Source organism: Heterodontus francisci, chromosome 39, assembly GCF_036365525.1.
Source record: "Heterodontus francisci isolate sHetFra1 chromosome 39, sHetFra1.hap1, whole genome shotgun sequence".
In the NCBI taxonomy this organism is placed as follows: Eukaryota; Metazoa; Chordata; class Chondrichthyes; order Heterodontiformes; family Heterodontidae; genus Heterodontus; species Heterodontus francisci.
Window position 1 is genome coordinate 35,443,269 of NC_090409.1, and position 26,845 is coordinate 35,470,113.

Consider the following 26,845-nt stretch of genomic DNA (forward strand, 5'->3'; position numbering starts at 1 on the left):
CCGCTACAATCCTCCCTATCTCTGTAACCTTCTCCAACCCCTACAACACTCCCTATCTCTGTAACCTTCTCCAGCTTCTACAACCCTCCCTATCTCTGTAACCTTCTCCAGCTTCTACAATCCTCCCTATCTCTGTAACCTTCTCCAACCCCTACAACCCTCCCTATCTCTGTAACCTTCTCCAGCTTCTACAACCCTCCCGATCTCTGTAACCTTCTCCAACCCCGACAACCCTCCCTATCTCTGTAACCTTCTCCAGCTTCTACAACACTCCCTATCTCTGTAACCTTCCCCAGCCGCTACAATCCTCCCTATCTCTGTAACCTCCTCCAGCTTCTACAACCCTCCCTATCTCTGTAACCTTCTCCAGCTTCTACAACCCTCCCTATCTCTGTAACCTTCTCCAGCTTCTACAATCCTCCCTATCTCTGTAACCTCCTCCAGCTTCTACAATCCTCCCTATCTCTGTAACCTCCTCCAGTCCCTACAACCTTCCCTATCTCTGTAACCTCCTCCAGCCCCTACAACCCTCCCTATCTCTGTAACCTTCTCCAGCTTCTACAACCCTCCCTATCTCTGTAACCTCCTCCAGCTTCTACAATCCTCCCTATCTCTGTAACCGCCTCCAGCTTCTACAATCCTCCCTATCTCTGTAACCTCCTCCAGCCCCTACAACCTTCCCTATCTCTGTAACCTCCTCCAGCCCCGACAACCCTCCCTATCTCTGTAACCTTCTCCAGCTTCTACAACCCTCCCTATCTCTGTAACCTTCTCCAGCTTCTACAATCCTCCCTATCTCTGTAACCTCCTCCAGTCCCTACAACCTTCCCTATCTCTGTAACCTCCTCCAGCTTCTACAATCCTCCCTATCTCTGTAACCTCCTCCAGCCCCAACAACCTTCCCTATCTCTGTAACCTTCTCCAGCTTCTACAATCCTCCTCCAGCCCCGACAACCTTCCCTATCTCTGTAGCCTTCTCCAGCTTCTACAATCCTCCCTATCTCTGTAACCTTCTCCAGCTTCTCCAATCCTCCCTATCTCTGTAACCTCCTCCAGCCCCTACAACCCTCCCTATCTCTGTAACCTTCTCCAGCTTCTACAATCCTCCCTATCTCTGTAACCGCCTCCAGCTTCTACAATCCTCCCTATCTCTGTAACCTTCTCCAGCTTCTGCAATCCTCCATATCTCTGTAACCTTCTCCAGCTTCTACAATCCTCCCTATCTCTGTAACCGCCTCCAGCTTCTACAATCCTCCCTATCTCTGTAACCTTCTCCAGCTTCTACAATCCTCCCTATCTCTGTAACCTCCTCCAGCCCCTACAACCCTCCCTATCTCTGTAACCGCCTCCAGCTTCTACAATCCTCCCTATCTCTGTAACCTTCTCCAGCTTCTACAATCCTCCCTATCTCTGTAACCGCCTCCAGCTTCGACAATCCTCCCTATCTCTGTAACCTTCTCCAGCTTCTACAATCCTCCCTATCTCTGTAACCTTCTCCAGCTTCTACAATCCTCCCTATCTCTGTAACCGCCTCCAGCTTCTACAATCCTCCCTATCTCTGTAGCATCCTCCAGCCCGTTCTACCCTCCCTATCTCTGTAACCTTCTCCAGCCCCTACACCCCTCCCTATCTCTGTAACCTCCTCCAGCTTCGACAACCCTCCCTATCTCTGTAACCTCCTCCAGCCCCTACAACCCTCCCTATCTCTGTAACCTTCTCCAGCTTCTACAATCCTCCCTATCTCTGTAACCTCCTCCAGCTTCTACAATCCTCCCTATCTCTGTAACCTTCTCCAGCCCCTACAACCCTCCCTATCTCTGTAACCTTCTCCAGCCCCGACAACCCTCCCTATCTCTGTAACCTTCTCCAGCTTCTACAACCCTCCCTATCTCTGTAACCTCCTCCAGTCCCTACAACCCTACCTATCTCTGTAACCTCCTCCAGCCCCTACAACCCTCCCTATCTCTGTAACCTCCACCAGCCCCTACAACCCTCCCTATCTCTGTAACCTCCTTCAGCCCCTACAACCCTCCCTATCTCTGTAACCTTCTCCAGCTTCTACAATCCTCCCTATCTCTGTAACCTCCTCCAGCTTCTACAATCCTCCCTATCTCTGTAACCTTCTTCAGCTTCTACAACCCTCCTATCTCTGTAACCTCCTCCAGCTTCGACAATCCTCCCTATCTCTGTACCCTCCTCCAGCTTCTACAATCCTCCCTATCTCTGTAACCTCCTCCAGCTTCTACAACCCTCCCTATCTCTGTACCCTCCTCCAGCTTCTACAATCCTCCCTATCTCTGTAACCTCCTCCAGCTTCTACAATCCTCCCTATCTCTGTAACCTTCTCCAGCCCCTACAACCCTCCCTATCTCTGTAACCTCCTCCAGCTTCCACAATCCTCCCTATCTCTGTAGCCTTCTCCAGCTTCTACAATCCTCCCTATCTCTGTAACCTTCTCCAGCTTCTACAACCCTCCCTATCTCTGTAACCTCCTCCAGCTTCTACAACCCTCCCTATCTCTGTAACCTCCTCCAGCCCGTACAACCCTCCTTATCTCTGTCACCTTCTCCAGCTTCTACAACCCTCCCTATCTCTGTAACCTCCTCCAGCCACTACTACCCTCCCTATCTCTGTAACCTCCTCCAGCCCCTACAACCCTCCCTATCTCTGTAACCTTCTCCAGCTTCTACAATCCTCCCTATCTCTGTAACCTCCTCCAGCCCATACAACCCTCCCTATCTCTGTAACCTCCTCCAGCTCCTGCAACCCCCCCATCTCTGTAACCTCCTCCAGCCCCTACAACCCTCCCTATCTCTGTAACCTCCTCCAGCTCCTGCAACCCTCCCTATCTCTGTAACCTCATCCAGCTTCTACAACCCTCCCTATCTCTGTAACCTCCTCCAGCCCCTACAACCCTCCCTATCTCTGTAACCTTCTCCAGCTTCTACAATCCTCCCTATCTCTGTAACCTCCTCCAGCTTCTACAATCCTCCCTATCTCTGTAACCTTCTCCAGCTTCTACAATCCTCCCCATCTCTGTAACCTCATCCAGCTTCTACAACCCTCCCTATCTCTGTAACCTCCTCCAGCCCCTACAACCCTCCCTATCTCTGTAACCTTCTCAGGCTTCTACAATCCTCCCTATCTCTGTAACCTCCTCCAGCTTCTACAACCCTCCCTATCTCTGTAACCTCCTCCAGCCCCTGCAACCCTCCCTATCTCTGTAACCTCCTCCAGCCCCTACAACCCTCCCTATCTCTGTAACCTCCTCCAGCTTCTACAATCCTCCCTATCTCTGTAACCTCCTCCAGATTCTACAATCCTCCCTATCTCTGTAACCTTCTCCAGCCCCTACAACCCTCCCTATCTCTGTAACCTTCTCCAGCCCCAACAACCCTCCCTATCTCTGTAACCTTCTCCAGCTTCTACAACCCTCCCTATCTCTGTAACCTCCTCCAGTCCCTACAACCGTACCTATCTCTGTAACCTCCTCCGGCCCCTACAACCCTCCCTATCTCTGTAACCTCCACCAGCCCCTACAACCCTCCCTATCTCTGTAACCTCCTTCAGCCCCGACAACCCTCCCTATCTCTGTAACCTTCTCCAGCTTCTACAATCCTCCCTATCTCTGTAACCTCCTCCAGCTTCGACAATCCTCCCTATCTCTGTAACCTTCTTCAGTTTCTACAACCCTCCCTATCTCTGTAACCTCCTCCAGCTTCTACAATCCTCCCTATCTCTGTACCCTCCTCCAGCTTCTACAATCCTCCCTATCTCTGTAACCTCCTCCAGCTTCTACAACCCTCCCTATCACTGTACCCTCCTCCAGCTTCTACAATCCTCCCTATCTCTGTAACCTCCTCCAGCTTCTACAATCCTCCCTATCTCTGTAACCTCTTCCAGCCCCTACAACCCTCCCTATCTCTGTAACCTCCTCCAGCTTCGACAATCCTCCCTATCTCTGTAGCCTTCTCCAGCTTCTACAATCCTCCCTATCTCTGTAACCTTCTCCAGCTTCTACAATCCTCCCTATCTCTGTAGCCTCCTCCAGCTTCTACAATCCTCCCTATCTCTGTAACCTCCTCCAGCTTCTACAATCCTCCCTATCTCTGTAACCTTCTCCAGCTTCTACAACCCTCCCTATCTCTGTAACCTCCTCCAGCTTCTACAACCCTCCCTATCTCTGTAACCTCCTCCAGCCCATACAACCCTCCCTATCTCTGTCACCTTCTCCAGCTTCTACAACCCTCCCTATCTCTGTAACCTCCTCCAGCCACTACTACCCTCCCTATCTCTGTAACCTCCTCCAGCCCCTACAACCCTCCCTATCTCTGTAACCTTCTCCTGCTTCTACAATCCTCCCTATCTCTGTACCCATCTCCAGCTTCTACAATCCTCCCTATCTCTATAACCTCCTCCAGCTTCTACAATCCTCCCTATCTCTGTAACCTTCTCCAGCTTCTACAACCCTCCCTATCTCTGTAACCTCCTCCAGCCCCTACTACCCTCCCTATCTCTGTAACCTCCTCCAGCCCCTACAACCCTCCCTATCTCTGTAACCTCCTCCAGCCCCTACAACCCTTCCTATCTCTGTAACCTCCTCCAGCTCCTACAACCCTCCCTATCTCTGTAACCTCCTCCAGCCCATACAACCCTCCCTATCTCTGTAACCTCCTCCAGCCCCTGCAACCCCCCCTATCTCTGTAACCTCCTCCTAGCCCCTACAACCCTCCCTATCTCTGTAACCTCCTCCAGCTCCTACAACCCTCCCTATCTCTGTAACCTCATCCAGCCCCTACAACCCTCCCTATCTCTGTAACCTCCTCCAGCCCCTACAACCCACCGAGATCTCTGTGCTCCTCCAATTCCAGCCTCTTCCCCATCCCCCGATTCCCATCGCTCCACCATTAGCGGCCGTGCCTTCAGCTGCCTGGGGCCCTAAGCTCTGGAATTCCCTCCCTAAACCTCTCCACCTTTAAGACGCTCCTTAAAAAACCGACCTCTTTGACCGAGCTTTTGGTCGCCGGTCCCTAATATCACCTGATGTGGCTCGGGGTCAAATTCTGTTTGATAATCCCTACTGTGAAGCACCTTGGGATGTTTTACTGCAATGAAGCTGCTACCTCAATGCAGGTTGTTGTTGTTCTTGCTCCTGTGTTCTCCGTAACGATAAATAATATTCTTTTCGACAGATACACACCTTTGGCCTCTCTCGGATTACTACCAGGTTAGCCTCGCTGTTCTTGCTCTGTGCAAGAATTCCATTTGCCTCCCCTCCTGGACCATTGAGAAGATTTTCGACTCAGCTGTTGAGCATTCCAATCAGGAAGGATTCACCTATCCCGTCGGTGAGATGAGAAAGAACTTCCTTTTCCCCTGAGGCCTCTCCTTACGCTCGGAATATCCTCAAGCTCTTCCGATCCCATCCATCACTCCAGAAGGCAGAGGTTCGATGGGCCCAATGGCCTCCCTATGGCTGTATTGTGCCGTGTGGCAGTCCATCCGCGCACAGGGAGATCCCAACTCTAAAAGAGAAGCCGGGATTCACAGCCATAGGGAGCAGTTGAGTCCAAGAGTGGGGATACATGGAAGGGAAAGCTGGATAAAGACCCGAGGGAGAAAGGAAATGGAATGACAGGATGTTGGGCAAGAGCAGGAAGGCTGGAAGGGGGCTCATGAGGGGCATTGACACTGGCACACAGGAGATGGACTGAATGGCCTTTTACTGTGCTGTCAAATTCAATAAATTATGAAAGAAGGAGAGAGAGAGGCGGAGAGGTTTAGGGAGGGAATTCCAGAGCTTAGGGCCCCAAGCAGCTGAAGGCACGGCCGCCAATGGTGGAGTGACGGGAATCGGGGGATGGGCGAGAGGGCGGAATTGGAGGAGTGCAGAGATCTCGGAGGGTGATAGGGGCTGGAGGAGGTTACAGAGATAGGGAGGGGTGCAGGGGCTGGAGGAGGTTGCAGAGATAGGGAGGGTTGTAGGGGCTGGAGGAGGTTGCAGAGATAGGGAGGGTTGTAGGGGCTGGAGCAGGTTACAGAGATAAGGAGGGGTGTAGGGGCTGGAGGAGGTTACAGAGATAGGGAGGGTTGTAGGAGCTGGAGGAGGTTGCAGAGATAGGGAGGGTTGTAGGGGCTGGAGGAGGTTACAGAGATAAGGAGGGGTGTAGGGGCTGGAGGAGGTTACAGAGATAGGGAGGGTTGTAGGAGCTGGAGGAGGTTGCAGAGATAGGAAGGGTTGTAGGGGCTGGAGGAGGTTACAGGGATAGGGAGGGGTTATGGGGGCTGGAGAAGGTTGCAGAGATAGGGAGGGCTGTAGGGGCTGGAGGAGGTTACAGAGATAGGGAGGGTTGAAGGGGTTGGAGGGGGTTACAGAGATAGGTAGGTTGTAGGGGCTGGAGGAGGTTGCAGAGATAGGGAGGGGTGTAGGGGCTGGAGGAGGTTCCAGAGATCGGTAGGTTGTAGGGGCTGGAGGAGGTTCCAGAGATAGGGAGGGGTGTAGGGGCTGGAGGAGGTTACAGAGATAGGGAGGGAGTTGAACACATGGTGAGAGTTCTAAAGGGGAGGTATTGGCGGACTATGCAGTTCAGTGAGTGCATTTGGTGATTGATGAGAGGGATTTGATGTGAGTTCGGGTACAGACTAGCAGCTTTCTGGATACATGTCTGATTACAGAGTGTGCAAGGTGGGAGGTGTCTGGAGATAACAACAGCCACCGGGATGAGGGTTTGGTTAGCTGATGTGCTGGGGCAGGGGTGGAATCGGCCGATGTTATGAAGAATCAGTCACGGGAGGTTAGAATGACAGAATATTGACAAAACTGTGACAGGAACACGGACCAAGGAAGTGAGTTTTTAGCAACTGAAAGCACAAATTATTATAAAGTATTTCCAACACAGAAACAGTCCATTCGGCCCATCTGCTCCGTGCTGGTGTTTCTGCTCCACACGAGCCTCCTCCCACCCTCTCTCCATCTCACCCTATCCTTCTATTCCTTTCTCCCTCTTGTGTTTATCCAGCTTCCCCTTAAATACATCGATACTATTCACCACAACCACTCCCTGTGGGAGCGAGTTCCACATTCTCACCTCTCTCTGGGGAAAGGGGTTTTTCCTGAATTCCCCATTGGATTTATTAGTGATTCTCTTATATTGCTGGGTCTCTGGTTCTGGTCTGACCTCCACAAGTGGAAACATCTTCTCTATGTCGACACAATCAAACCCTTTCATAATATTAAACACCTTTATCAGTTCATTCCCTCAGTCTTCTCTTTTCTGCAGAAAACCTGTTCAGACTTTCCTGATAGTTACAACCTCCCAGTTCCGGTATCATCCTTGTAACTCTATATCCTTTTTATATGGAGACCGGAACTGTGCACAGTGCTCCAAGTGTGGTCGAACCAAGGTATCTAGAGACCAGAACTGTGCACAGTGCTCCAAGTGTGGTCTAACCAAAGTATATGGAGACTGGAACTGTGCACAGTGCTCCAAGAATGGTCTAACCAAGGTATGTGGAGACCAGAACTGTGCACAGTGCTCCAAGAATGGTCTAACCAAGGTATGTGGAGACCAGAACTGTGCACAGTGCTCCGAGTGTGGTCTAACCAAAGTATATGGAGACCAGAACTGTGCACAGTGCTCCGAGTGTGGTCTAACCAAAGTATATGGAGACCAGAACTGTGCACAGTGCTCCAAGAATGGTCTAACCAAGGTATGTGGAGACCAGAACTGTGCACAGTGCTCCAAGTATGGTCTAACCAAGGTATGTAGAGACCGGAACTGTGCACAGTGCTCCAAGTGTGGTCTAACCAAAGTATATGGAGACCAGAACTGTGCACAGTGCTCCAAGTGTGGTCTAACCAAAGTATATAGAGACCAGAACTGTGCACAGTGCTCCAAGTGTGGTCTAACCAAAGTACATGGAGACCAGAACTGTGCACAGTGCTCCAAGTGTGGTCGAACCAAAGTATACGGAGACCAGAACTGTGCACAGTGCTCCAAGTGTGGTCTAACCAAGGTATATGGAGACCAGAACTGTGCACAGTGCTCCAAGTATGGTCTAACCAAGGTATGTGGAGACCGGAACTGTGCACAGTGCTCCAAGTGTGGTCTAACCAAAGTATATAGAGACCAGAACTGTGCACAGTGCTCCAAGTGTGGTCTAACCAAAGTACATGGAGACCAGAACTGTGCACAGTGCTCCGTGTGGTCTAACCAAGGTATATGGAGACCAGAACTGTGCACAGTGCTCCCAGTGTGGTCTAACCAAGGTATATGGAGACCAGAACTGTGCACAGTGCTCCAAGTGTGGTCTAACCAAGGTATGTGGAGACCAGAACTGTGCACAGTGCTCCAAGTATGGTCTAACCAAAGTACATGGAGACCAGAACTGTGCACAGTGCTCCGTGTGGTCTAACCAAGGTATATGGAGACCAGAACTGTGCGCAGTGCTCCCAGTGTGGTCTAACCAAGGTATGTGGAGACCAGAACTGTGCACAGTGCTCCAAGAATGGTCTAACCAAGGTATGTGGAGACCAGAACTGTGCACAGTGCTCCAAGTGTGGTCTAACCAAGGTATGTGGAGACCAGAACTGTGCACAGTGCTCCAAGTGTGGTCTAACCAAGGTATATGGAGACCAGAACTGTGCACAGTGCTCCAAGTGTGGTCTAACCAAAGTATATGGAGACCAGAACTGTGCACAGTGCTCCAAGTGTGGTCTAACCAAGGTATATGGAGACTGGAACTGTGCACAGTGCTCCAAGTATGGTCTAACCAAAGTATATGGAGACCAGAACTGTGCACAGTGCTCCAAGTGTGGTCTAACCAAGGTATGTGGAGACCAGAACTGTGCACAGTGCTCCAAGTGTGGTCTAACCAAAGTATATGGAGACCAGAACTGTGCACAGTGCTCCATGTGTGGTCTAACCAAGGTATATGGAGACCGGAACTGTGCACAGTGCTCCAAGTGTGGTCTAACCAAGGTGCACAGAGACCGGAACTGTGCACAGTGCTCCAAGTGTGGTCTAAGCCAGGTAATATCGAGACTGGAACTGTGCACAGTGCTCCAAGTGTGGTCTAACCAAGGGATATCGAGACTGGAACTGTGCACAGTGCTCCAGGTATGGTCTGTGTGAGATACGTGACATAGATCGATATACATCTGTGCCATCTTTTTTTTACAATTGATGTTTGGAAAAATCCTAGATACCCTCGCAGTGGCTGCCCTTGCTTTGAGGTGTGTGAGTTTTGAAAGCCAACACCATGGTACTCCCAAGATGAAGAGGGCATTGCAGAATGTAATTGACCGGATCCTTGCCAATGTTCAACATGACGGGGTAATTGGAGACCTCAGCACAACTGGGCTTGCAATTCAGGTAATGCTCCTCTCATTTATACAGTCTTGGCACATGGAATGTCAAGCATTTATTCCTGTGTCTGCCTTTTGCCCCTTATCAATGCAGTCATATTCCTGAATTAGTAATCCAGGGATTGAGGACTGGTTAATAGAAAACAGGGTCGGATTATGTCGTTTCCAATGCTTTGATTGATCTGGGTTTGATTGTATTAGTCTGTTCACTGATCAGTGTTCACTGTGCTTGATTGCTTAAGCCCAGAATTGATGGCAACAGAAACTAGATGCTGGAATGCTCCAGAAATAGAGATTGTATTCTGATGGAGACATTGTACTGAAATCTTGTAAGTGCCGAGATATTTTAAAGTACTTAAATAAACTAGTTGTTGACTTAGAACTAGTGTCACCTCTGCATTGCTCTGAGATAAATCAGATATATAAAATATCCAGCAAGCTGGCGAATATATTACGTACTATATGGGTCATTTTCGAGTGGACAAGCTGTATTGCATAGTGTACCGCAATAAGCAGAGCTAGGTCCTCAGCTATTTACAATCGATCATGATACAAGTGAGAGACTAGTATATGTTGGTATTCAGAAGGATTTGGGAGGTCCTTGTACATGAATCACAGAACATTATCATGCAAATGCCGTGGATTGGCCTTTATTGCAAGACGATTGGGGTACAAGAGCGAAGAAGTCTTGCTGCAATGATATAGGGCTTTGGTGAGACTACATCTGGAGTACTGTGTACAGTTTTGGTCTCCGTACCTGAGGTGTAGCAAAGGTTTCAGACTGATTCCTGGAGTGAGAGGTTTGTCCTATGGTCGGAGATTGAGTAGACTGGGCTGATAGTCTTCAGAGTTTAGAAGAATGAGGGGTGATCTCATTGCAACAAATAAAATTCTGCGAGGGTTTGACAGGGTAGATACTGAGGGGTCGCTTCCCCCCCTGACTGGAGCGTCTAGAATTAGTTGGGGGGGGGGGTCCCAGTCTCAGGGTAAGGGCTCGGCCATTGGGGACTGAGATGGGGAGGAATGTCTTCACTCAGAGGGTTGTGAATCTCTGGAATTCTCTATCCCAGAGATCTGTGGATGATCAGTCATTGAGTATATTCAAGACTGAGATCGAGAGATTTTTGGGCACTGAGGGGAATCGAGGGATAGGACGGGAAGGTGGAGTTGAGGTAGGAGATCGGCCATGATCTTAATGAACAGAAAGTAGGTTCAAGGGGTTGAATGGCCTTCTCCTGCTCCTATTTCTTTTGCTGTTATGAGAGTCAGGAGTTCTTATGACCCAGCATTGAGAATGTCTCCAATTCCGGCCTCTCACCCATCCCCCGATTCCCATCGCTCCACCATTGGTGGCCGTGCCTTCAGCTGCCTGGGGCCCTAACCTCTGGAATTCCCTCCCTTAACCTCTCCGCCTCTCTCTCTCTCTCCTCCTTTAAGACACTCCTTAAAAACCGACCACTTTGACCGAGCTTTTGGTCGCCCGTCCCTAATATCTCCTGATGTGGCTCGGGGTCAAATTTCTGTCCAATGGCTGCATATGTTAAAGGTGCTAGATGAATGGAAGATTTTGTTGTTGTATTGCTCAGTGTTCAAAGAGATTATCTGATTGTGTGCTCCATTTGTCAGGCACTGTCAGCCAATCATGATCTGATCCCTCCAGAATCCTGGGATTGTCAAAGCTCTGTGGAAAGACTCCTCAAGGGAATCTCCAATGGAATGTTTGAGAACCCCCTGGCACTGTCACTCGTGGTGCCTTCCTTGTATAATCGAACCTACCTGGACATCGACACAACAAACTGCTTGTGGGACATTGGTTAGTCGATAAGTCCCAAGATCTGGAGAAAGAGGGTGTCTCTCTCTCTCTCCCTCTGTCTGCCTTCCTCTCTCTCCCTCTCTCTCTCAGTCTCTCCCTTTCCCTCCTTCTCTCTGTCTCTCTCTCTCTCTTTCTTTCTTTCGTTCTGTCACTCACTCACTCCGTCCCTTTCCTTCACTCTCCCTTTATCCTTTCCTCGCCTCACTCCTGTCTCTCTCTTCTGCTCTCCCCTCTCCCTGTTTCTCTCTTCTCCACTTTCTCTCCGCTCACTCTCCCTTCCATGTCTCTCCGTCTCTCTCCCCCCTCTCTCTCTCTCTCTCTCCCCCTCTCTCTCTCTCTCTCTCCCCCTCTTTCTCTCCCCCTCTCTCTCTCTCCCCCTCTCTCTCTCCCACATCTCTCCCTCCCACATCTCACCCCCCTCACCCTTCTTTCTCTCCCCACTCTCTCCCCTACCCCTTCTCCCTTTCCCTCTCTTTCCCCCTCTCTGTCTCTACCTCCACTTTCTCCCTCTCTCTAACCCCTCTCTCCGCCCTCTCACTCTCCCCTCTCTCTCTCTCCTCCCCTCTCTCTCCTCCCTCCCTCTCTCTCCCACTCTCCCTCTCTCTCTCTCCCCTCCCCCTCTCCCTGTCTCTCTCTCTCTCTCCCCCCCTCTCTCTCTCCCCCCCATCTCTCTCGCTCTCTCTCTTCCCTCTCTCTCGCCCCATTCTCTCCCTCTCTCCCCCCCATCTCTCTCGCTCTCTCTCTCCCCTCTCACTCTCCCCATTCTCTCCCCCTCTCTCTCCCCCTCTCTCTCCCCCTCTCTCTCCTTCTCTCTCTCTCTCCCCCCTCTCTCTCTCCCTCTCGCTCTCTCTCCCTCTCGCTCTCTCTCCCTCTTGCTCTCTCTCCCTCTCTCTCACTCCATCTCTCTTGCTCTCTCTCTCCCCTCACTCTCCCCCTCTCTCCCTCCCCCCCTCAATCTCCTCCCCTTCCTCCCCTCTCTCTCTCCCCCCTCCCTCTCTCTCCCTCTCCCTCTCTCTCCCCCTCTCTCTCTCCCCCTCACCCTCTCTCTCCCTCTCTCTCTCTCCCTCTCTCTCTCTCCCCCTCTCACTCCCTCTCCCTCCCCGTCCCCCCCCCCCTCTCTCCCTCTCCGATGGAAGATTTACTCAAGGTGGACTAACCTGATGCTGTTTCACTTTGCAGATAACCTCCTGCTCAATGCCCGAATGGGACGCGTCGCAATTGCCCCCAAAACCCCCAGCACCATCCCCACTATTCCCCCCTCCACCCTCACCTTCCCCACACTCACTCTCCCCTCCCTGAACATCACCCTCCCCTCCCCGAACCTCACTCTCCCCTCCCCGAACCTCACCCTCACCTTCCCGAACCTCACCCTCCCCTCCCCGAACCTCACCCTCCCTTCGCCCAGCTCCCCCACACATGACATCAGTGTGAATTACACAGTAATGGATGCTGTGTCCAACAGTTTCACCCATTGGCAGCTGTTAAAGGTGCCCCTTGGATCCACAGTGATGGATCTGATGATGGAGGCTCAACGTGTCTCACCCTCTCGATTCAGGTAGGCAGCATTCCCAATCCATCTCCTCATCCAAATCCACATCCCCATCCCCATCTCCCACCCCGTCCCCATTCCCCGTCCCCCCTCCCCGTCCCCCTCCCAGTTCCCCCTCCCCGTCCTCCTCCCCCTCCCCATCTCCCTCCCCATCCCCAATCCCCGTCCCCCTCCCGGTACCCCTCCCCATCCCCCTCCCCATCCCCCTCCCCATCCCCAATCCCCGTCTCCCCCCACATCTCCCACCCCGTCCCCCTCCCCATCTCCCACCCTGCCCCCCTCCCTGTCCCCCGCCCCATCTCCCTCCCCATCCCCAATCCCCGTCCCCCTCCCCGTCCCCCTCTCCATCCCCCATCCCCCTCCCCATCTCCACCCTGTCCCCCTCCCCGTCCCCCTCCCCATTCCCAAACCCCGTCCCCCTCCCCATCCCCAATCCCCCTCCCGGTACCCCTCCCCATCCCCCTCCCCATTCCCAATCCCCATCCCCCTCCCCATCCCCCTCCCCATCCCCCTCCCAATCCCCAATCCCCGTCTCCCCCCACATCTCCCACCCCGTCCCCCTCCCCATCTCCCACCCTGCCCCCCTCCCCGTCCCCCGCCCCATCTCCCTCCCCATCCCCAATCCCCCTCCCCGTCCCCCTCCCCATCCCCCGTCCCCCTCCCCATCTCTACCCTGTCCCCCTCCCCGTCCCCCTCCCCATTCCCAATCCCCGTCCCCCTCCCCGTCCCCCGTCCCCCTCCCCATCTCTACCCTGTCCCCCTCCCCATTCCCAAACCCCGTCCCCCTCCCCATCCCCCTCCCCATCCCCCTACCCATCTCCCTCCCCGTCCCACTCCCCTTCTCCCACCACGTCCCCCTCCCCGTCCCCCCTCCCCGTCCCCCTACCCATCTCCCTCCCCGTCCCCCTCCCCATCTCCCACCCCGTCCCCCCTCCCCGTCCCTCTCCCCATCTTCCACCCCGTCTCCCTCCCCGTCCCCCTCCCCGTCTCCCACCCCGTCCCCCCTCCCCGTCCCCCCTCCCCATCCCCCTCCCCGTCCCCCCTCCCCATCCCCCTCCCCGTCCCCCTACCCATCTCCCACCCCGTCCCCCTCCCCATCTCCCTCCCCGTCCCCCTCCCCATCTCCCACCCCGTCCCCCCTCCCCGTCCCCCTCCCCATCTTCCACCCCGTCCCCCTCCCCATCTCCCACCCCGTCCGCCCCCAATCTCCCACCCCGTCCTCCTCCCCATCTCCCTCCCTGTCCCCCCTCCCCGTCCCTCTCCCCATCCCCCTCCGCATCTCCCACCCCGTCCCCCCTCCCCGTCCCTCTCCCCATCCCCCTCCCCATCTCCCACCCCGTCCGCCCCCAATCTCCCACCCCGTCCTCCTCCCCATCTCCCACCCCGTCCCCCCTCCCCGTCCCCCTCCCCATCCTCCTTGAAGTCCCCCCTCCCCGTCTCCCTCCTTGTCCCCCTCCCCGTCGCCCTCTCCGTCTCCCACCCCGTTCCCCCTCAAGTCCCCCCTCCCCGTCTGCCTCCTTGTCCCCCTCCCCGTCTTTGTCCCCGTCTCCATCCCCGTCCCCCGTCCCCCTTCACATCTCGCACCCTGTCCCCCTCCCCATCTCCCTCCCCGTCCCCCACCCCATCTCCCTCCCCGTTCCCCTCCCCGTCCCCCCTCCCCATCTCCCACCCCATCCCCCCTCCCCGTCCCCCTCCCCATCCCCCTTCAAGTCCCCCCTCCCCGTCTCCCTCCTTGTCCCACTCCCCGTCCCCGTTCCGGTCTCCCACCCCTTCCCCCTCCCCATCCCCTTCCCCATCCCCCTTCAACTCCCCCCTCTCCGTCTGCCTCCTTGTCCCCCTCCCCGTCTCCATCCCCGTCTCCATCCCCGTCCCCTTCACATCTCGCACCCTGTCCCCCTCCCCGTCTCCCACCCCGCCCCCCCTTCCCGTCCCCCTCCCAATCTCCCTTCCCGTCCCCCTCCCCATCCCCCTCCCCATCTGCCACCCCGTTCCCCCCTCCCCGTCCCCCTCCCCGTCACCCACCCCGTCCCCCCTCCCCGTCCCCCCTCCCCGCCCCCCCTTCCCGTCCCCCTCCCAATCTCCCTCCCCGTCCCCCTCCCCATCCCCCTCCCCATCTGCCACCCCGTCCTCCCTCCCCGTCCCCCTCCCCGTCACCCACCCCGTCCCCCCTCCCCGTCCCCCTCCCCATCTCCCAACCCATCCCCCCTCCCCGTCTCCCACCCCGTCCCCCCTCCACATCCCCCCTCCCCATCCCCCGTCAAGTCCGCCCTCCCCGTCTCCCTCCTTGTCCCCCTCCCCGTCTCCCACCCCGTCCCCCCTCCCCGTCCCCTTCCCCGTCCCCCTTCCCCGTCCCCCTTCAAGTCCCCCCTCCCCGTCTGCCTCCTTGTCCCCCTCCCCGTCTCCCTCCCCGTCTCCATCCCCGTCCCCCTCCCCCGTCCCCCTCCCCCGTCCCCCTTCACATCTTGCACCCTGTCCCCCTCCCCATCTCCCACCCTGTCCCCCTCCCCATCTCCCTCCCCATCCCCATATCCCGTCCCCCTGAACCTCCGACAGTGCAGCCCTCCCTCAGTACTGACCCTCTGACAGTGCAGCACTCCCTCAGTACTGACCGTCTGACAGTGCAGCAGTCCCTCAGTACTGACCCTCTGACAGTGCAGCACTCCCTCAGTACTGACCCTCCGACAGTGCAGCACTCCCTCACTACTGACCCTCTGACAGTGCAGCCCTCCCTCAGTACTGACCCTCCGACAGTGCAGCCCTCCCTCAGTACTGACCCTCTGACAGTGCAGCACTCCCTCAGTACTGACCGTCCGACAGTGCAGCACTCCCTCAGTACTGACCTTCTGACAGTGCAGCACTCCCTCAGTACTGACCCTCCGACAGTGCGGCACTCCCTCAGTACTGACCCTCCGACAGTGCAGCACTCCCTCAGTACTGACCCTCTGACAGTGCAGCACTCGCTCAGTATTGACCCTCCGTCAGTGCAGCACTCCCTCATTCCTGACTCTCCGTCAGTGCAGCACTCCCTCAGTACTGACCCTCCGACAGTGCAGCACTCCCTCAGTAATGACCCTCCGACAGTGCGGTGCTCCCTCAGTCCTGACCCTCCGTCAGTGCAGCACTCCCTCAGTACTGACCGTCTGACAGTGCAGCACTCCCTCAGTACTGACCCTCTGATAGTGCAGCACTCCCTCAGTACTGACCCTCTGACAGTGCAGCACTCCCTCAGTACTGACCCTCCGACAGTGCAGCATTCCCTCAGTACTGACCCTCCGACAGTGCAGCACTCGCTCAGTACTGACCCTCTGACAGTGCAGCACTCCCTCAGTACTGACCCTCCGACAGTGCAGCACTTCCTCAGTACTGACCCTCCGACAGTGCAGCACAACTCAGTCCTGACCGTCCGACAGTGCTGCTCTCCCTCAATACTGACCCTCCGACAGTGCAGCACTCCCTCAGTACTGACCCTCCGACAGTGCTGCTCTCCCTCAATGCTGACCCTCTGACAGTGCAGCACTCCCTCAGTACTGACCCTCCGACAGTGCAGCACAACTCAGTCCTGACCGTCCGACAGTGCTGCTCTCCCTCAATACTGACCTTCCGACAGTGCAGCACTCCCTCAATGCTGACCCTCCGACAGTGCAGCAGTCCCTCAGTATTGACCCTCCGACCGTGCTGCTCTCCCTCAATGCTGACCCTCTGACAGTGCAGCACTCCCTCAGTACTGACCATCCGACAGTGCAGCACAACTCAGTCCTGACCGTCCGACAGTGCTGCGCTCCCTCAATACTGACCCTCCGACAGTACTGCTCTCCCTCAATACTGACCCTCCGCCAGTGCTGCTCTCCCTCAATACTGACCCTCCGACAGTGCAGCAGTCCCTCAGTAATGACCCTCCGACAGTGCAGCACTCCCTCAGTACTGACCCTCCGACAGTGCAGCACAACTCAGTCCTGACCGTCCGACAGTGCTGCTCTCCCTCAATACTGACCTTCCGACAGTGCAGCACTCCCTCAATGCTGACCCTCCGACAGTGCAGCAGTCCCTCAGTATTGACCCTCCGACCGTGCTGCTCTCCCTCAATGCTGACCCTCTGACAGTGCAGCACTCCCTCAGTACTGACCATCCGACAGTGCAGCACAACTCAGTCCTGACCGTCCGACAGTGCTGCGCTCCCTCAATACTGACCCTCCGACAGTGCTGCTCTCCCTCAATACTGACCCTCCGACAGTGCAGCAGTCCCTCAGTAATGACCCTCCGACAGTGCAGCACTCCCTCAGTACTGACCCTCCGACAGTGCAGCACAACTCAGTCCTGACCGTCCGACAGTGCTGCTCTCCCTCAATACTGACCTTCCGACAGTGCAGCACTCCCTCAATGCTGACCCTCCGACAGTGCAGCAGTCCCTCAGTATTGACCCTCCGACCGTGCTGCTCTCCCTCAATGCTGACCCTCTGACAGTGCAGCACTCCCTCAGTACTGACCATCCGACAGTGCAGCACTCCCTCAGTACTGACCATCCGACAGTGCAGCACAACTCAGTCCTGACCGTCCGACAGTGCTGCGCTCCCTCAATACTGACCCTCCGACAGTACTGCTCTCCCTCAATACTGACCCTCCGCCAGTGCTGCTCTCCCTCAATACTGACCCTCCGACAGTGCAGCAGTCCCTCAGTAATGACCCTCCGACAGTGCAGCACTCCCTCACTGTGGAGTTTCTGTCTGATTTATGGGGTTCGAAGGCCGAGTTCTGACTGAGAGTTTGATCAACCGAGTGTAACTGAGCCTAAGGGGAGGTGCTGAAAAAATCATCGTCATGGGGTCGAATTAATTCCTGACTGTTTTTGTGCCTCACACAGTTTTGACTTTCTCTACACACCTTGGGGTCCTTTCATCACCAGGATTCACGGTTTAGCTGCTGACTTCTTCAGCGGGAGATGGCTGTTTTTTACTGGAGAGCACGTTCTGATTCACAGTGAGTAAATGTGTTTGAAAATAGCAGAAATTTCACTGTGAAACAATGGTTGATTATCCAGGGTTTCCGTGTTTGTCGTCACATCAACACCACTCAGTCTGTACATCCCAATTAAACAGTGAGTCTGTCTCACACACTCACACTCACACATTTAACACACACTCATACACACACTCTCACACTCACACATTCTCACACCCACACACACTCTCACACTCACACTTTCACACACTCACACCCATTCTCACACACACACACACTCTCACACTCACACACACACTTTCACACACTCACACCCATTCTCACACACACACTCGTACACTCACACACATTCTCATACGCACACACTTTCTCACACTCACACTTTCACACACTCACACCCATTCTCACACACACACACACTCTCACACTCACACTTTCACACACTCACACCCATTCTCACACACACACACTCGTACACTCACACACATGCACATTCTCATACGCACACACTTTCTCACACTCACACCCACACACACTCGTCCACTCACACACACACTTTCACACACTCACACTCATTCTCACACACACACGCACTCGTACACTCACACACACATTCACACACGCACACTCTCTCACACTCGCACACACACTCTCACACACACTTTCACACACTCACACTCATTCTCACACACACACGCACTCGTACACTCACACACTTGCACATTCTCATATGCACACACTTTCTCACACTCGCACACACACTCTCACACCCACACACACTCGTACACTCACACACACACTTTCACACAGTCGCACACTCATTCTCACACCCACACACACTCTCACACTCACACACACATTTTCACACACTCACACTCATTCTCACACACACACACACTCGTACACTCACACACATGCACATTCTCATACGCACACACTTTCTCACACTCGCACACACACTCTCACACCCACACACACTCGTACACTCACACACACACTTTCACACAGTCGCACACTCATTCTCACACCCACACACACTCGTACACTCACACACACATGCACATTCACACATGCACACTCTCTCACACTCACACACACACTTTCACACACTCACACTCATTCTCACACCCACACACACTCGTACACTCATACACACATGCACATTCACACACACACTCTCTCTCACACTCGCACACACACTCACACTTTCACACACTCACACTCATTCTCACACACACACTCGTACACTCACACACACATGCACATTCACACACGCACACACTCACACACACACTCACACACACACTTTCACACACTCACACTCATTCTCACGCACACACACACTCATACACTCACACACACACTTTCACACACTCACACACTCATTCTCACACCCACGCACACTCACACACCCACGCACATTCTCACACCCACACACATTCTCACACCCAGACACATTCTCACACACTCACACATTCTAACTCACTCACACACACATTCTCACACCCACACACACTTTCACACTTGCACACACACTCTGACACTCACACACACATTCTCACTCACTCTCACACACACACACACTCACACACACATTCTCACTCACTCTCACACACACACTCACTCTCACACACACACACACACTCACTCACACATTCTCACACCCAGACACATTCTCACACACTCACACACACATTCTCACACCCACACACACTTTCACACTTGCACACACACTCTGACACTCACACACACACTCTCACTCACTCTCTCACACATTCTCACTCACTCACACACACACACACTCTCACTCACTCTCACATACACACACACATTCTCACACACACATTCTCACTCACTCTCTCACACACACACACATTCTCACACCCACATTCTCACTCACTCACACTCACACACACATTCTCACACCCACACACACTTTCACACTTGCACACACACTCTGACACTCACACACACATTCTCACTCACTCTCACACACACACACTCACACACACATTCTCACTCACACACACACACACACTTTCACACTTACACCCACACACATTCTCACACACACATCTCACACATTCTCTCACACACTCGCACACACTCTCACACTCACATTCTCACACGCACACTCACACACATACACTCACATTCACACACACCCTCACTCTCACATACTCTCACACACACTCACATACTCTCACACACACTCTCTCGCACTCACACAGACTCTCACACACTCTCACACCCACCACACTCTCACACTCACACTCATACCCACCACACTCTCACACACACACTCGCACAGTCTCTCACACACACTCGCACTCACACTCTCACATTTCACACTCCCACACATACTCACACTCTCACACACTCACACTCTCTCACTCTCGCACACATGTACACACACACAAGAACAACTGAAACACAGCTGTTCACGGGTGACACAGTGGTGCAATGGTTAGCACTGCAGCCTCACAGCTCCAGCGACCTGGGTTCAATTCTGGGTACTGCCTGTGTGGAGTTTGTAAGTTCTCCCTGTGTCTGCGTGGGTTTCCTCCGGGTGCTCTGGTTTCCTCCCACAGCCAAAGACTTGCAGGTTGATAGGTAAATTGGCCATTATAAATTGCCCCTAGTATAGGTAGGTGGTAGGGAAATATAGGGACAGGTGGGGATGTGGTAGGAATATGGGATTAATGTAGGATTAGTATAAAAAATGGGTGGTTGATGGTCGGCACAAACTCGGTGGGCCGAAGGGCCTGTTTCAGTGCTGTATCTCTAAATAAATAAATAAATAAAATACTCTCAGTTTCCTGTCACTCAGCCAATTTCATCTCCATGATGCCACTGTCCTTTTTATTCAGTGGGCTAGAACTTTGTTCACAAGTCTGTTGTGTGGCACTTTATCAAATGCTTTTTGGAAGTCAATGTACACCAGATCCACCGCATCAACTACGTTACCTCGTCCAAAAACTCCAGAAAGCTAGATAAAACCATTTGCCAAATCCTTGTGGTCTTTCCCTAATGAAAATCCACATTTGTCCAAGCGACTTGTTAATTACTCCAAGGATAGAGAGACACTGGAGAAGGTACAAAGATATTCACAGGGATGATACCAAGAATGAGAAGTTTGAATGAGCTCTCTTTTCTCCAGAGAGAAGGGTGACCTGACAGAAGTTTTTAATCCTTTGTAATGTAAGACACACAGATGTGGACACTAACACATAGAAACCCTGACACTGAGGCTCGCAAACATATACCCACCGTCACAAAGTTTCTCTCTGAAACACACGCAATCCTCGGAATTCTCAGTGAAAATACCCTGCACTTCACAAAAGGTGAAAATATTTTTCCAAAATCTGGGACTCATTCTTCCAATGTCAAGGAACTCTGTCAGTGAAAATAAAAGTATCGTTTTCCCAGAATAAAACTGTCTTCTTGTTCCTTTCCACATCATTTCACAACAGATCTCGAGGATTATCAGCCATCTGATGGGGAACAAATACTTGCCGTATTCACTTTCTTGATCATTTAGAACGAACATCGTTCTCACTGAAAGGGCTCGGAAAGATGTGCTGCAAACCATTGTTCAATATGATTGCCATATTGATTTCAAACCCCTGGTTCACCATGATTACCACACTTATTTCAAATGCCTGGTTCACCATGATTGCCACACTGATTTCATAATCCCTGGTTCACCATGATTGCCACACTTATTTCAAATCCCTGGTTCACCATGATTGCCACACTGATTTCATAATCCCTGGTTCACCATGATTGCCACACTTATTTCAAATCCCTGGTTCACCATGATTGCCACCCTGATTTCAAATCGCTGGTTCACCATGATTGCCACACTGAATTCAAATCCCTGGTTCACCATGATTGCCAAACTGATTTCAAATCCCTGGTTCACCATGATTGCCAAACTGATTTCGAATCCCTGGTTCACCATGATTGCCACCCTGATTTCAAATCGCTGGTTCACCATGATTGCCACACTTATTTCAAATCCCTGGTTCACCATGATTGCCACACTGAATTCAAATCCCTGGTTCACCATGATTGCCACCCTGATTTCAAATCGCTGGTTCACCATGATTGCCACACTGATTTCAAATCTCTGGTTCACCATGATTGCCACCCTGATTTCAAATCGCTGGTTCACCATGATTGCCACACTGAATTCAAATCCCTGGTTCACCATGATTGCCAAACTGATTTCGAATCCCTGGTTCACCATGATTGCCAAACTGATTTCGAATCCCTGGTTCACCATGATTGCCACACTGAATTCGAATCCCTGGTTCACCATGATTGCCAAACTGATTTTGAATCCCTGGTTCACCATGATTGCCACACTGATTTTGAATCCCTGGTTCACCATGATTGCCACATTGATTTCAAATCCCTGGTTCACCACGATTGCCACACTGATTTCAAATCCCTTGTTCGCCATGATTGCCACATTGATTACAAATCCCTAGTTCACCAAGATTGCCACACTGAATTCGAGTCCCTGGTTCACCATGATTGCCACACTGATTTCAAATCGCTTGTTCGCCATGATTGTCACACTGATTTTAAATCCCTTGTTCACTATGACAGTCACACAGATTGTAATATCTTTGTTCACCATGATTGCCACACTGATTTCAAATTCCTGGTTCACCATGATTGCCACACTGAATTCGAATCCCTGGTTCACCATGATTGCCACACTGATTTCAAATCGCTTGTTCGCCATGATTGTCACACTGATTTTAAATCCCTTGTTCACTATGACAGTCACACAGATTTTAATATATTTGTTCACCACGATTGCCACACTGATTTCAAATTCCTGGTTCACCATGATTGCCACATTAATTTCAAATCCCTGGTTCACCATGATTGCCACACTGAATTCGAATCCCTGGTTCACCATGATTGCCACACTGATTTCAAATCGCTTGTTCGCCATGATTGTCACGCTGATTTTAAATCCCTTACTCACTATGACAGTCACACGGATTTTAATATCTTTGTTCACCATGATTGCCACATTGATTTCAAATCCCTGGTTCACCATGATTGCAAAACTGAATTCGAATCCCTGGTTCACCATGATTGCCACAGTGATTTCAAATCACTTGTTCGCCATGATTGCCACACTGATTTCAAATCCCTTGTTCACTATGGCAGTCACACGGATTTTAATATCTTTATTCACCACGATTGCCACACTGATTTCAAATTCCTGGTTCGCCATGATTGCCACATTGATTTCAAATCCCTGGTTCACCATGATTGCCACACTGAATTCGAATCCCTGGTTCACCATGATTGCCACACTGATTTCAAATCACTTGTTCGCCATGATTGTCACACTGATTTTAAATCCCTTATTCATTATGACAGTCACACGGATTTTAATATCTTTGTTCACCTCGATTGTCACACTGATTTCAAATCCCTTGTTCACTATGATTATCCCATTGATTTTAAAACACGTTCTCACCATGCTTGTCACACTGATTTTAAAAGCCTTGTTCACGATGATGTCACACTGATTTTAAAAGACTTGTTCACCATGATTGCCACACGAATTTTAAATCCTTTGTTCACTATGATTCTCACACTGACTTTAAATCCCTTGTTCACCATGATTGTCCCACTGACTTTAAATCCCTGGTTCAACATGAGTGCCACACTGATTTCAAATCCCTTGCTCACTATGATTGTCACACTGATTTTGAATCCGTTGTTCACTGTGATTGTTGTACGAATTTTAAATCCTGTATTCATTGCGATTGTTACATGGACTTTGAATACTTTGCTCATGGAAAGTTATCACACGGATTTTCAAACACATGATCCCGATGATTTGTCACATTATTTTGAAAATAATACTAATAATGATTTTGATTGCGCTGATATATCAGGTAGAAAGGAATTAAACTATTCCAAAACATAATGGCACTGATGGAGTTTAGAGTATTTCTTTCAACAATCAGACTTTACTGAAAGATTAGTGCAAGTACTGAGCAGGAATGGCATTGTCGGAGGGTCAGTGCTGAAGGAGTGCTGCACTGTCAGAGGGTCAGTATTGAGGGAGTGCTGCACTATCAGAGGGTCAGTACTGAGGGAGTGCTGCACTGTCAGAGGGTCAGTATTGAGGGAGTGCTGCACTGTCAGAGGGTCAGTACTGAGGGAGTGCTGCACTGTCAGAGGGTCAGTACTGAGGGAGTGCTGCACTGTCGGAGGGTCAGTATTGAGGGAGTGCTGCACTATCAGAGGGTCAGTACTGAGGGAGTGCTGCACTGTCAGAGGGTCAGTATTGAGGGAGTGCTGCACTATCAGAGGGTCAGTACTGAGGGAGTGCTGCACTGTCAGAGGGTCAGTATTGAGGGAGTGCTGCACTGTCAGAGGGTCAGTACTGAGGGAGTGCTGCACTGTCAGAGGGTCAGTACTGAGGGAGTGCTGCACTGTCGGAGGGTCAGTATTGAGGGAGTGCTGCACTGTCGGAGGGTCAGTATTGAGGGAGTGCTGCACTATCAGAGGGTCAGTACTGAGGGAGTGCTGCACTGACAGAGGGTCAGTACTGAGGGAGTGCTGCACTGTCGGAGGGTCAGTACTGAGGGAGTGCTGCACTGTCAGAGGGTCAGTACTGAGGGAGTGCTGCACTGTCAGAGGGTCAGTGCTGAGGGAGTGCTGCACTGTCAGAGGGTCAGTACTGAGGGAGTGCTGCACTGTCGGAGGGTCAGTACTGAGGGAGTGCTGCACTGTCAGAGGGTCAGTACTGAGGGAGTGCTGCACTGTCAGAGGGTCAGTGCTGAAGGAGTGCTGCACTGTCAGAGGGTCAGTATTGAGGGAGTGCTGCACTGTCAGAGGGTCAGTATTGAGGGAGTGCTGCACTGTCAGAGGGTCAGTACTGAGGGAGTGCTGCACTGTCAGAGGGTCAGTACTGAGGGAGTGCTGCACTGTCAGAGGGTCAGTATTGAGGGAGTGCTGCACTATCAGAGGGTCAGTACTGAGGGAGTGCTGCACTGTCAGAGGGTCAGTGCTGAAGGAGTGCTGCACTGTCGGAGGGTCAGTATTGAGGGAGTGCTGCACTATCAGAGGGTCAGTACTGAGGGAGTGCTGCACTGTCAGAGGGTCAGTACTGAGGCAGTGCTGCACTGTCAGAGGGTCAGTACTGAGGGAGTGCTGCACTGTCAGAGGGTCAGTACTGAGGGAGTGCTGCACTGTCAGAGGGTCAGTATTGAGGGAGTGCTGCACTATCAGAGGGTCAGTACTGAGGGAGTGCTGCACTGTCAGAGGGTCAGTATTGAGGGAGTGCTGCACTATCAGAGGGTCAGTACTGAGGGAGTGCTGCACTGTCGGAGGGTCAGTACTGAGGGAGTGCTGCACTGTCGGAGGGTCAGTGCTGAAGGAGTGCTGCACTGTCAGAGGATCAGTACTGAGGGAGTGCTGCACTGTCAGAGGGTCAGTACTGAGGCAGTGCTGCACTGTCAGAGGGTCAGTACTGAGGGAGTGCTGCACTATCAGAGGGTCAGTATTGAGGGAGTGCTGCACTGTCGGAGGGTCAGTGCTGAAGGAGTGCTGCACTGTCAGAGGGTCAGTGCTGAGGGAGTGCTGCACTGTCGGAGGGTCAGTGCTGAAGGAGTGCTGCTCTGTTGGAGGGTCAGTGCTGAGGGAGTTCTGCACTGTCGGAGGGTCAGTACTGAGGGAGTGCTGCACTGTCAGAGGGTCAGTACTGAGGGAGTGCTGCACTGTCAGATGGTCAGTACTGAGGGAGTGCTGCACTGTCAGAGAGTCATTACTGAGGGAGTGCTGCACAGTCAGAGGGTCAGTACTGAGAGAGTGCTGCACTGTCGGAGGGTCAGTACTGAGGGAGTGCTGCACTGTCAGAGGGTCAGTACTGAGGGAGTGCTGCACTGTCAGAGGGTCAGTACTGAGGGCGTGCTGCACAGTCAGAGGGTCAGTACTGAGCGAGTGCTGCACTGTCAGAGGGTCAGTACTGAGGGAATGCTGCACTGTCAGAGGGTCAGTACTGAGGGAGTGCTGCACTGTCAGAGGGTCAGTACTGAGGGAGTGCTGCACAGTCAGAGGGTCAGTACTGAGGGAGTGCTGCACTGTCAGAGGGTCAGTACTGAGGGAATGCTGTACTGTCAGAGGGTCAGTACTGAGGGAGTGCTGCACTGTCGGAGGGTCAGTACTGAGGGAGTTATGCACTGTCAGAGGGTCACTACTGAGGGAATGCTGAACTGTCAGAGGGTCAGTATTGAGGGAGTGCTGCACTGTTGGAGGGTGAGTATTGAGGGAGCGCTGCACTGTCAGAGGGTCAGTACTGAAGGAGTGCTGCACTGTTGGAAGGTCAGTACTGAGGGAGTGCTGCACTGTCAGAGGGTCAGTACTGAGGGAATGCTGCACTGTCAGAGGGTCAGTACTGAGGGAGTGCTGCACTGTCGGAGGGTCAGTACTGAGGGAGTGCTGCACTGTCGTAGGGTCAGTACTGAGGGTGTGCTGCACTGTCAGAGGGTCAGTACTGAGGGTGTGCTGTACTGTCGGAGGGTCAGTACTGAGGGAGTGCTGCACTGTCAGAGGGTCAGTACTGAGCGAGTGCTGCACTGTCGGAGGGTCAGTACTGAGGGAGTGCTGCACTGTCAGAGGGTCAGTACTGAGGGAGTGCTGCACTGTCGGAGGGTCAGTACTGAGGGAGTGCTGCACTGTCGTAGGGTCAGTACTGAGGGTGTGCTGCACTGTCAGAGGGTCAGTACTGAGGGTGTGCTGTACTGTCGGAGGGTCAGTACTGAGGGAGTGCTGCACTGTCAGAGGGTCAGTACTGAGCGAGTGCTGCACTGTCAGAGGGTCAGTACTGAGGGAGTGCTGCACTGTCAGAGGGTCAGTACTGAGGGAGTGCTGCACTGTCAGAGGGTCAGTACTGAGGGAGTGCTGCACTGTCAGAGGGTCATTACTGAGGGAGTGCTGCACTGTCAGAGGGTCAGTACTGAATGGGTGATGTGGCCAACACCTATCCTCAACCAACATCAAGAAGAATCAAATGATTTGGTCATTATCACACTGCTTGTGGGATCTTGCTGTGTGCAAATTGAGTACATTACAACAGTGACCGCACTTCAAAAGTGCTTCTAAGTTTGTGAAGCAC

General features: G+C 52.7%; 1 protein-coding gene across 1 annotated transcript in view; it reads left to right on the forward strand.

Moving 5' to 3' along the window:
• LOC137352929 (cobalamin binding intrinsic factor-like) overlaps positions 1-21,556 on the forward strand; it is a 41,783-nt gene extending 20,227 nt beyond the window's left edge. Inside the window, exons 3-8 of the mRNA XM_068018784.1 lie at positions 5,193-5,348; positions 9,205-9,374; positions 10,994-11,180; positions 12,360-12,735; positions 17,588-17,703; positions 21,159-21,556. Of these exons, the coding sequence (XP_067874885.1) occupies positions 5,193-5,348; positions 9,205-9,374; positions 10,994-11,180; positions 12,360-12,735; positions 17,588-17,703; positions 21,159-21,226 (1,073 nt within the window). The 3' untranslated portion in view covers positions 21,227-21,556. The remainder of the gene's footprint in view (positions 1-5,192; positions 5,349-9,204; positions 9,375-10,993; positions 11,181-12,359; positions 12,736-17,587; positions 17,704-21,158) is intronic.
• The last annotated feature ends 5,289 nt before the right edge of the window (positions 21,557-26,845 follow it).